The sequence below is a fragment of the Equus przewalskii genome, chromosome 10 (assembly GCF_037783145.1).
Source record: "Equus przewalskii isolate Varuska chromosome 10, EquPr2, whole genome shotgun sequence".
In the NCBI taxonomy this organism is placed as follows: domain Eukaryota; kingdom Metazoa; phylum Chordata; class Mammalia; order Perissodactyla; family Equidae; genus Equus; species Equus przewalskii.
Genome location: NC_091840.1, coordinates 30,137,490 through 30,149,638, shown reverse-complemented (window position 1 = coordinate 30,149,638; position 12,149 = coordinate 30,137,490). Strand labels below are relative to the sequence as shown.

The 12,149-nt window shown below is 41.4% G+C and overlaps 1 protein-coding gene across 1 annotated transcript; it reads left to right on the top strand.

Annotated features, from left to right (window-relative positions):
- Positions 1-372: 372 nt before the first annotated feature.
- Positions 373-654, top strand: SMIM36 (small integral membrane protein 36). The gene has a single exon (XM_070563749.1). It carries the CDS (start codon positions 373-375, stop codon positions 652-654), a length of 282 nt encoding a protein of 93 aa, XP_070419850.1.
- The last annotated feature ends 11,495 nt before the right edge of the window (positions 655-12,149 follow it).

Genomic DNA, 12,149 nt, shown 5'->3' with positions numbered 1-12,149 from the left:
AGTGCGCTTATTAACAGCACTGACTTTTGCTCACCAAACTGTCTGTTTGGACAATGAATTATATGGACACTCTGCTTATATACCACTCTTTGGTGACATATGAACTGTCTCTTTCTTGCTCTTTCTCTCTCTGCGTAGGTGAATTGATGAGAGACAGCTTCTGTGTTTTGGTGGCTGTGGTATTAACAGCAAGAGCTTAAGTTATTAAACTGAGCAGCTTTAATCTGTAGGGTCTCCTAGAGCCATGGGGATTAATGTATTTTTACTCCAGAGCCAATGTAGCTATTCCGACGAGCTAGGGTTTGCTCCCTGCAATCCTCAGCTGACCCCGTTGCCTTTCTCAAGACCCACCTCCCAAGCGTGAGAGATGTCATGGAGTTTTACTTGGAGATCGACCCTGTCACCTTGAACCTGATCATCTTAGTCGTGAGCTACGTCATCTTGCTCCTGGTTTTCCTCATTTCCTGTGTGCTGTATGACTGCCGAGGCAAGGACCCCAGTAAGGAATATGCTCCTGAGTCTGCTCTCGAGGGCCAGCCCTCCATCCGCTTGGTGGTGATGCAGCAAAATGCTCCAGGGGCTCCCTGGGCAAGGGGGCCTGGCCTTCAATTTGGGGATCCTGCTCCACTAGGGAAGAAAAGCACAATGGTGTAAGGCTGGCTGGGGCATACTGGGGAGAGAGCTCTAGACATCCTGGACAAACCATTTTTCAAGTGGCTGCCATTCTCTAAGCACATATGTCCTGCTTGGCTACATAACTGGGAGCTCTGCCTTACTTTCTGCTTCCTCATCACCCTCTTTGTGGATAGAGCAACTGTTTAAGGTAAGAATTCCAAGGTAGTTTTGGTCAAGTTCTCCACATGCAAAATCTCAGCAATACTATCACATAGTACAGTTGGTTACTGGCACATTCCTGATGATGCTATCCTTGCAACTTCTAGGAGAGACTGATATTTGAATAAAGTGTAGGGGTGGAGAACTTTTCCCATCTTCCATTCTAGGTTTTTCTGGCTGGCCTGATAATTAAATTGACACAATACAAGTTAATAGGAGAAAAACAAATTTAATTTTGTACATATGGGCACCCCATAAAAAACATGAGACTCAAAGAACTGATCAGACTAGGCAGCTTTTATACCTTTTAGACAAAGAAAAATTGACAAGACAAGGAAGTTTGGGCTTGGAATAGTAAATTAGTGAAGAAGTAACAAGCTTGGTTTATACAGCCTTCTTGGCCCTAAATTCCCTATTTCTGGCAAGAAGGATGCCTTCTACCCTCCTGGTTCAGGGAGGGTACCTTTCACATGGCAGATTTATTTCCTGCTTTCAGGAAGACAAAGGACAGTCAGAGTCTCCTTCTTGCACTGGCTGTTTCTCAAGTAACTTTAATTCAAAATGAGCAATATGCCAAAATGACATATTTTTGGGAGGCATATTCTGCTCCCCTTCAAAGAGTTTAAAGAAGAGAGTCAACAGTGTGTGTGTCCGTGTGTGTGTGTGTGTGTGTGTATAATGAGGAAGGAGACTAGCTCAGATCTATCCTATATTTAGCAAATCCTTTCTTTTCAAGGCAACCATTGAACTTGTCCAGACTTAAGATTATTATTATTTCTACACACACCAGCTCTTCACATTCTGTTCCCCACTGTGAATCAGTACAGGGAATATAGTAATTGTAGAGCATAGTGGTTAACCGAGAAAGCTTGGATTCTGGGTTCAAACCTTGCCTCCTCCACTTATCAGCTGTGTGACCAAGCTAGAACACTTGCTGTGTGGCCAGGACCACCTCTTTGTGCCTCAGGGCTAGTGGTAAGACCTGTGGGCTATTTGGGGTACTTAAATGAGTTAATTCACTGAAAGCACTTGAGACAGTGCTTGGTACCTAGGGTTAGCTGTTATGATGATGATGATGATGATTCTCTTTCATACCTCTCATCAGGAAGTTTAATCTCAGTCCTCAGATTTGACTTGTTCCAATTCAGAGTTACAGAAGACTCATTGCAAAATGTTGAGGTCCCCATAGTGTGGTATTTCCTTCCCTCGAGCACTGCTTGCTCCCTTTCTTTGTCACTATTAACTAATAAATGTCTTTCCCTGCTCATTCATCTATTGCCAGAATTTTGAATTATTATCTCCATTGTGTGTGTGTTTTTATTAATCCTCCCTTCCCCAAGGTCAGAGCAGCCTGTATGTTCACTTGGTGGCTTACTAAACCCCTTCTTCCAATGAGGCCATGGGTAGAAATACAAAGAAATGAATGTGTCATGATCCCTGCCCTCCAGTCTTGGCTGCCTAACAGGAAGAGGAGGCGTGAGGCATGACTTAGATGATGAAGGACAAGAAAGCATTGCTGATGCTCTGCCAGAAGTCTACACAGGGTGCCAAAGTCCACAGAGACATGAACACCTAGAAACATTTGAATAATGTTGAATGGCCAATTTCATCTTAGACTCCAGCGTCAAAGATAAGATGATTTGTCTTGAAAGATAAGCGGCTATCTTCTAGAAGGACAAAAGTATGTTGGAGGCTTGGAGGGTAGGACAGGCCATGGAATTTTAGACAGAAGGGACAACTTAAACAAAGCTCGGAAGCAGAAACTGTAGAGTTCACCGACAGTGAAAGTCTGATGGCTTCCAAAACTATGAAGAAAAGTGAGAAATTAAATTTTAATTTATCCTATAGAAAACCGAAGAAGTGGGATGGCCCAGCCCGCCCTGCCAGCTTCAGTGAAGGAACTGTTTTGCCCCTGGGTTTAGCATCTATAACAAAAATAAAGATAATCTCAGTTATTTTCTTTTCACATTTTTAATATTTATTTTTAATTGCATTCATATTTTATCAGAAAATCATGTTTTCTCTTAAATATGTGATTTGAAAATTATACCAAAAATCCTTGAGATGAATTTTTTTCTTTCATGGTCAAGGAGCCATCTCCACTTTAGAATGAAAATACAAAATGAATGGGAAAATACAGTAAATTCGTAGGCTGCTTCTAAGAATCTGCCCTTTACCTAGTGTGAACTCTGCCTAGACTAACCTTCTTACCTCTTTCCCCTATCGTGGGAATATGTATACATCAGAGGAGACAAAACATATCAGTGGAGGAAAAAAAAAAACCAGCGGATCCCCCAAATTGATGATAGTAATAATTAATTTAGCTTTTTGAGAGAAATATAAAATACTCTACTCATCTGATTTTAAAGTTAAGAACATGAAGTAAACATTCATTTAATGTTTTTAAAAGTACAAATATTTTCAATTATGTTTCAACTCCATATTGGGTTAATTGAAAAAGAAAGATAAACAGAGATGGAGGGTAGAAAAATAAATTCTTTTTTTTGGTGAGGAAGATCGGCCCTGAGCTAACATCTATTGCCAATCTTCCTCTCTCTTTTTTTTCTTTTTCTCTCCAAAGCCCCAGTACATAGTTGTATATTCTAGTTGTAAGTCCTTCTAGTTCCTCTATGTGGGGTGCTGCCACAGCATGGCTTGATGAGCGGTATATAGGTCCGTGCCCAGGATCCATGCCAGTGAACCCTGGGCCGCTGAAGCAAAATGAGTGAATTTAACCACTACACCACCAGGTCAGCCCCAGAGAAAAATAGACTCTAAGAGAAAGAAGGAGAAGAACAAAAAACCAAATAATTATAATAACAGCAACAGCCGATAAGGGGAACAGAAATATAGTCAGGGGAGAGAAAAAAAAAAGGAAAGAAAGAAACTAAAAAGACTCTAAGGCAAGTGTTGGAATAAAAGGAATTAAGCTTTCCAAAGCCTCTGGTTCATTTGCTTTGTGGTTCATTCAGCTTGTGTTCTTCACGCAGGAACCAGTTTCTCAGCATTTAAAACAATCTTTTCTGTATAGAGTGTAAGCTGAGAGTCTTATAAGAACTGGAAGTGTCTTTAAGAATTTTACCAATGAGGAAACCAGCCCGGAAGGAAAAGTGCTCTTCCCCAGCATGCGGCTTCAGAGCTGAGACTAAGATCCTATTTTTCCCTTTTTCTTATTTGTCCCCCAACGTTCTTTCCACCTGCTTGAATTTTAAATCTTCATGATTTATTTCTTATTTTTAAATAGAGCTTTATTTCCCAATGGAATTGCTAGTTGCACAGCTGTGAAGTTCTAACTAATGTTTTAAAACCTGGTGGAATGGATTGCTAGCTAGACGCAAGAAGTTCCTTTAACATCTCAATACTGCCTTGTTTTTGTTTCCTTATGAGATTAGGACCCCCTTCCCACCTTCTTTTAATTCATTATCCTCCCACCATGCACAATTTTGATTAAAGCAAATGCAATCTTTTGGCCTAATTTGGATGACAGCTGTGGGCAGGACACAAGCAAAACTCTTCCCAGGCAAGGGCAGGGAGGGACAGAACGGAGAGCTACCAAGTCAGCTACAGGCCAGACACTTTCATTCGTATCTCACTGAATCCTCACCCTCCCCTATGAGAATGGCACAATTCAAACCCGGTTAAAGATACGGAAATGAAAGCTTAGGGAAATGCTAGGGCTTGTGCAAGGCCACACAGCTGGGCCACATGCGAGGCAGTATTTGAACTCGACACTAGACATATCACCTTCGTCCATCTATTTTCTCAGAACTGTTCAACAGTAGCAAAACCACGTTTGTTCCACCCCATCTCTCTCCCATGCTAGAACTGCATACCCAGGAAGCTGCTCGATAAATGTCTGTTAAATAATCTAATAGTCTTTCAGATTCTCTCCTCCGAATAAGATGACCGTAGTTTCCAGCAGAGGAAAACTAAATTATTGTAATTTGGCCCAATCATTATCTTCTGGTGTTCCAGAAGATTCCAGGGTGGAGGGGACTAAGCTGGGGCTTTGGCCCAGAAATGCTGAGCTCAAATCCCCCTCTGTCACTACCTGCTGTTGAGCTTCTTATGCATCAATTAACTTCCTACCTTTATTCCTCAACTTAGAAATGAGTAATGTTAACGTTGGTGATGGTTAGAATAATGTATATAAAGTATCTGGCATTTGGTAGGAATTCAATGAAATGAAAGCCACTATTATCATATCAGCAGATAAAGTGAAAATAAGTAGGGGGCCCCATCACTTGGAGGCCCAACATTTCTTGGGCAGGTTTAGGCTCCTTTTGGGAGTGTTGAGGAGAAGGAGTATATGGTTGGAGAGCTGCCACCTGTAGAAGCAATTTGGAAAGAGGAAAAGTCTCCATTGTGGGTTGAATTGTGTCCCCCCCCCCCCGCCAAATTCGTATGCTGAAGTCTTTACCCCAGTACTTCAGAATGTGATCTCATTTTGAAATAGGATCATTACTGGTGTAATTAGCTAAGATGAGGTTATACTGGAGTGGGGTGGACCCCTAATCCAGTATGACTGGTGTCCTTATAAAAAGGTGAAATCTGGACACAGAAACAAATGCAAGGAGAATGGAGTTATATGACCACTGCCAAGGAACTACCAGAAGGTCGGAGAGAGGCCTGGCACAGATCCTTCTCTAGCTCCTTCAGAAGGAGCATGTCCCTACCAACACCTTGCTCTCGGACTTCTGGCCTCCAGAGCCGCGAGACGATAAATTTCTGTGGGTTAAGCCGCTCAGCATGTGGCACTCTGTTAGGAGAGCCCTAGCAAACTACTACAGAGTCTAAAGGGAATGTTTAGGACATGGGATGAGATGCTTAACATTTCAAGAACCTTTAGGGTCAGGGACATGATTCTTTTGGACATAACCATGCTGAGGCGGGGCCTTGGGCAGAAGCTAGAAGGTCAGGTTTTATCAGTTACCTAGGAAATAGACCCTGCACAAGCAAAGTAACCATTTGTTGTGTTTTTAAGGAGGGTAAAACAGGAAAAATGTCTTCAGCAAGAAAATGTGTTTGTGGTTTTGCTACATGGAATGTAAAGGATAACTGAAAGGAAAGAGAATGAGAAACTCTCAGTTCTATAAAGAGAGGCAAGAGCCAAGTCACAAAGAAAAGATGCTATGGAGTCCGTCCAAGTGCATACCCATTGGGTTGAAGCCCAAAAAAGCTCAGAACTAGCCCTAAAGAATCCAGATCCTTCCAGATATCCCATAGATTCCTCCAGAGCTGCTCAGCGGGTGTCAGGCACATCGCTTAATCTGTCTCACAATTTGTAGGGAGGGAATCAGTTTTCTTATTTTAGAGACAAGGGAGTTTCAGATGGTCTTGCATAAACCTTCCGGTGGACAGAATGGGATTAACAGAACCCAGGGATTCTGATTCAATCCTGAGTTTGCCCTGTAATTCCATAGCTGCCCAGAATCTATGCAGAGTAACTAAGTGATTCAGCAAGTTGGATGCAGAATGGCCACATTTTGTGATTTGTCTCTCACTGCCTTTCCTTTGGGGGAGCACCAAATAACACAATCCTCTTGATGAGGGAAAAAGTCCCTAAGAACAAGAGGGCAGACACAGTCCAAGATTGCTCAAGAGTATCAAAGGCAGGCTTTTTCTCATGGCTTCATCTTCCCTGAGAACACTGGTGGTTGAAATGTAGAAAGCAAGAGAGCATTTATTATCTACCCCTGTTGTAACAGTTCATTTCGACTTTGACCTTCTTGGACTGTCAGTGTTGCAGATAAGGGCTTTGTGACAGCAGGATTAAGAAAGATCTTAGCTATTTCACATCTTCCCAAGATAATGGGAAGCTGTCTGCACGTATTTATTTTTTGTTCAAGGCTTCTCTGTGCTTAACTGTTATTTAATTAGAAACCAGCCACGTGCTGGGGTCTGCTGGTTCTCTCATCAAGCACATCTGCAGCTTGGTGGCCTCTGCTGCTATCCCAAATTGAGAGGCGTGCAAGGCTGAGGAGATACTAGAAAGATGGGGAATTGGTTTGGAAGGATGAAAGTGACCAAGGGAGAGAAAAGCATGCTGCTCCAAGGGAGAGCTTAAAATTGCCCAACAGGCTTAAAATTGCTCAGCGGAAATGTGGCAGTGGAATTTGGAATCTGAACTGTTTGTCAGAATTGATAAAGACATTCTTGTCATGGAAATTTATCAGTGAAAAGTTGTTTGCCATTGAGAAAAACTAATATTATGATAGAATTTTGGAGAAAAACTTATATGTAACAGACATGATACACACGCTCAGGAGGAAAAGCAGAAGATTCAGATCAGAAAACAATTGGTTTCTTAAATGGCAATAGGACTGAATTTGACAATTCTTGCCATCAAGAAAATCTCTCCATATTTAACCTAAGTCTCTGCTGCTCTCATACTTTACATTCATTTTCTCTCATTTACCCATTTTGGGTGTTATAAAGAAGCACTGTTTAGACAGTGATTTGTACAAACGTATCTCATGAAAGAATCCAATCAGATTAGATCAAAAGGTGTCGCTTTGGCTATAACAGTTGGCTCACACCCATGGATGGGGTCATAGTATATTGGTGAATCCCCATCAGTTGTGAGGTGTGCTGCAAGTCATTTGTTACTAAAAATAAATTACCTAAGTTTGTGAATGGTTCACCTACTTTTTTGTAAGGGGTGAATTGAAGGTTATCCCAATCATAACATGTTTCTCACTTCTGTGTACTCCCACGTTGTTGTTTGTGCAACACAGATGGGAGCGCAGTTACAGTTCATGTGGAAGGAACTGCATAAACCTATCGACCACTCATCTATCTGACTAATATTTATAATGCACCTACTTTATGCAGACCTCGTGCCAGGCCCAGGGAATACATTATGCATGTGACAGCTGCAAGTTTTGTTCTCATGAAGCTTACCAAGGAGCAGGAAAAACCACTAAGCACTTTGCATATATTGTCTGAATCTTCACTACAACCCTAAGAGGTACTAGCATTTTCCCAGTTTTATACGTTTTTCGCAGCTAGGACTCTAAAGCCCATTTTCTAAACCAGTGCCCTCCAAATGCCTTTGAGCATGCATTCCTGTCAGTGAAGAAAATTTTAGTACTCACCTGTGTGTGTGTATGTATATATATATATTTAAATAAGTATACATTTATGTATATTTAAGTAATACATATTTAAATATGTATAGATTTGTAGATAGTTGTGCGTTATAGACACAGACGTGTAATAAGTATAAATTATATGTATATTATATGGATCTTCCTGTGCACCTCTCCCTGAGACCACTGCTCTACCCCACTCCACCGTGCTGCCCCCGATTTTGTCTATGGGTAATGGGCACAATCTACCCCCAGTCTTCCCCCAGCTACCCCAGGTTCTGCTCTGGATGAGTGGGGATGGAAACCTCATCCAAGAACTTATCTAGGAAATATTTAAAAAAAAATAAAAACCAGTTGTTTTCAAGCTTGGGCCAGATCTTTGTATTGCTAAGAATGTTTGGGAAGATTTCTTGATGATTTTTTTTATATGCAAAGGTAATTTCTTCTGTTAGTTTGTAAATCCTACTCATTTCTTTTGGATTCTCTCTCTTGGCTGGATCTTAAGCACCTCCCACAAAAGAGTGAGTGTCTTGTATATCTGTTTCAACTCCCCACGGCAACCGGGAAGGGACTGAACACATCAGGAAATCTCCATCCTTTGGTGACAACTTTGTTGGAAAAAGGCAGGAGAATTTTTACTTCAGCTGCCGAATAGGAATCACTCTCCTGTGGAAACAAACTGCCCCAGAGACAGTAGGGAGGAAGCTGGGTGGCTCTGATGTCTCCAAGCATGGAGGACTAGAGAAATGCAGCAGATGGTCTTGTAATAAATGAGGCAGCCGAGATGACGCCAGAGCTGTCACTTCACAGGCACAGTGAAGAGGAGGCTGAGAAACTGGATCAAAAGAGATGAGTCCTTCCATCTCTCTACCCATTCTGGCCCCAGCCACACTCAATCACCCTAACTTCGTCTTTTCCTCTTTGCTCTTTCCCCTATGGTGGCACCTCTACTCAACCACCAGGAAAATAGCTACAACTTCCTCCTTGAGTTGGTAGCCAACGCCTCTGAGCCATTAGACTCTGTGCTTGCTTCTCATCCATATTCCTCATCCAGTACCTATGCCTTGGAGCGGCAGCCTGGGCCACTGCCCTGAGATCTAGTTCTAACCCAGTCACTAACTTCCAGGGAGGCATTAGGCCTCACTTGCTCCTCTACAAAAGGAAAGCACTGAAGTTAATCAGCAACCTCCCAAGGTCCTTCCAGCTCTGGCATTTTTGACCCTGCATCTTTCCTTTCTCTTGACCTTTCTTCCTTCTTACCCTCCTGGCCTTTCAGAATGAAGCAACTAGTGACAGGAGGATTTGTCCTGAAAAACTGCCTATGGTTGTGTCATTGTTGTTGATCAGGGAGTTGCAAAGGGAAGCTTAACAGAGGGTTGAGTCCTTCCCTTTCACAGGATGCATGCACGTATCCCATTTTCAAACATGTTTTCCATCTGACATTTCAAATAACTATCCCCACGTTGATGTTTCTTCAAGTCAAGGTCTGTTGTGCTCTCTTTGGAAGGAGCATAAACCATGACAAATGGTCTCACTGTAGGCATATGGTGATACATTGATTTCCTAGTTGCTGGGATGGATTAACAAACTTACTGTCCCCAAATGTAAAAATAATGAAGTTACCACTATGCATGGAACAGTGACATTGTGAAACAGATTAGATTTATTGGAGCCTCAGAGACAATCTTTAATTTTTAGTAGAACATTGCCTTTTATTTCCATCCTAAGTGAATTTCAATTGCCTTCCCCCTAAAACCTTTTTTTAAGATGGTCAACATCGCTAGGAATTAAAAAGTTGTGTGTGTGTGCGCGTGTGTGTGTGTGTGTTTAAGTGGATGTATTAGTTAGAAACTGTGCTCGGCTATGACCGACAAAGACACAAAATACAGAGGCTAAAACATAATGGGGACTTTATTCTCTCTCCTGCAGCCTGAAGTTGGGAGAGAGATGGTTCAGCCTGGTACAGTGGCTCCAAAGTGTCACCAAAGTCCCCCCATTGGTGTTCCACCAGCTTTGCTTCATGATTTCTCTCCTTGAGGTTGTCTTCTTAGAAGATGGCCCCTGAGGCTCCAAACCTGACATCTTAGTGCCAGGCAGGGAAGAAAGGAAGGGCAAGTAGGCACATTCCAGTTAAGTCAGCTGAGAGACCCACTCAGCAACTTCTACTTACATTTCATTGGCTAGAACTTAATCAGATGTCTACCCTCATCTGCAAGGGAGCCTGGAAGATGCAGATTTTTGCTCGGTACATTGACATCCCCCCCAAAAATCAGGGTTTCATTAGAAAGGAAAAGGGAGAAAATGAATTTGGTGTAGGCAATTGCCCTGGTCGGGGTGCTTTTCCTTCTACAATTAATACACGTGTTTGTTAAGGTGAACTTGAAAACTATGGAAAAGGAAAAGAGAGAGATGATGATGATGATAACTATCCTAAGCGATCTCCAGTAGCATTCAGTGTAATTGTCTACTTTTTTAAATTAATATTTGTAAGCATTCTTTGATTGTATTTTTCTGATTATGAAAGGAATGCCTATTCATTGGGGAAACTTTGAACAAAGTATAGAGAAGAAAATAGGAATTACCCGTAATCTCATTACCCAGAGATAATCCTATACTGTTTTGTTGCATTTTCTGTCATTTTTAATGTATATTTTACATATTAACAATCATAGTGTGTATATAAGTTGGTACTTTGTTTTCACTTTCTAAATAAAACAAGTGAATTTACCTATGACCATACCTAGTGTATCCCTGCATCCTTGTAACATGGCATTCCAAATCGTGGGTGCACAGCTGTTTGGAAGATGCTTCGAGTAGTAAAGAATGAATAGCATAGACTGGTTTTCTCCTGCTCTGCTTCTAGGAGACCATACGGCAGATCTGGCTCACATATTACTCTCTCTCTAAAGACGATATCACATGCTCTCCTTTCTGTATGTTTCCATCTTAAAAAATGTCAAGTGTACATGCCAAGAGTTAAAGTGATTCTTCGGGGAACATGAGCTGTCATGCCCATTGTTAGTGCGTGGCTCACAGAGGTGGATTTTGCTCTGGCTTGTAAATTCATAGGATCTCAAAGCTAGATAGGGCCCTCATGGCCCGCCAGTCCAAACCCCTAATGCAACAGCGAAGAGAAGCAGAAAGGAAGTGTGCCCTGTTCAGGGTCACAGCTGGCACGGTCAGTACCAGAACATAAGCTTCCCTGGCACCTTTCTAGTGATTTTCCACTCTACTTGAGATGCTTTGGATGATGCAACTAATTGGTAAACTTCAAAGGTGTTATAACTCCCACAAAAATACACAACCAACTGCGGCCCCTTGCAAAAGGCATTAACTGAAGCCTAGAGATTTCTAATTTCCTTAGGATGGCATTTCTCAGATTGGCAATTCCATTTACTATACCTGGGTTTTCAGAGAAAATATACACTCTACAGAAAAATAACTCTTTCCATTTGGTGTTCACTTGCTATGAGCTCAGACCTTGCTAAGTGCTACAAAGTTGTGCTATAGATTTATAAAACTTACAGCGTGGCTGGGGAGGTGGAAGAGACATATGAGCCAACATGATACACTGATACAATCAGAATACAATATAGTCATGCAACTATAAAAGGGGATGAAGTAAATCTGCATGAACTGTCATGGAAAGATGGCCATGATATATTGCTAGAAGAAAAATGCTGATTACAGAGGAGCTTGATGGTATATGTAGTATGACCTCTTCTGTGTTTAAAAAAAAAGTATATTCACGCATGTTTTTATATGCATAGGAAATATCTAAACAAACACGCACAAACTTTTAACAGTGGCTATTCAATAAAGTGGGATTTTTATATGCAGGAAATAATTTTTTTAACTTTTTCCACTCTCATACTTCTGGTTTTTAAAGATAATCATGTGTAATCAGTTTCCGTTTCATACATTTTGAAGAACCATAGTATCTACCACAGAGAAGTTGTGACAATTAAATGAGTTGCTATGAATAAAATGCTTAGAACTTTGCCAGGCAAATGTTAAGAACTCAATAAACGTTAGCTGTGGTGGTGATGCTGCTGCTGCTGCTGCTGCTGCTGATGATGATGATGATGATAGAAGATGAGTGTTCACATGCTGTTGCTGAGCATATACATTCATACAAGTTATTTTTAAGGCAACTCGACCAGATATGCCAACAGCATTTAAATTTTGAAAACATTTTGATCCATCAGTTCCTCCTTCAGAAAT

Bases quoted from the DNA above. Each gene is read 5' to 3' on its own strand.
- SMIM36 (XM_070563749.1), top strand. From the start codon at position 373: ATGGAGTTTTACTTGGAGATCGACCCTGTCACCTTGAACCTGATCATC.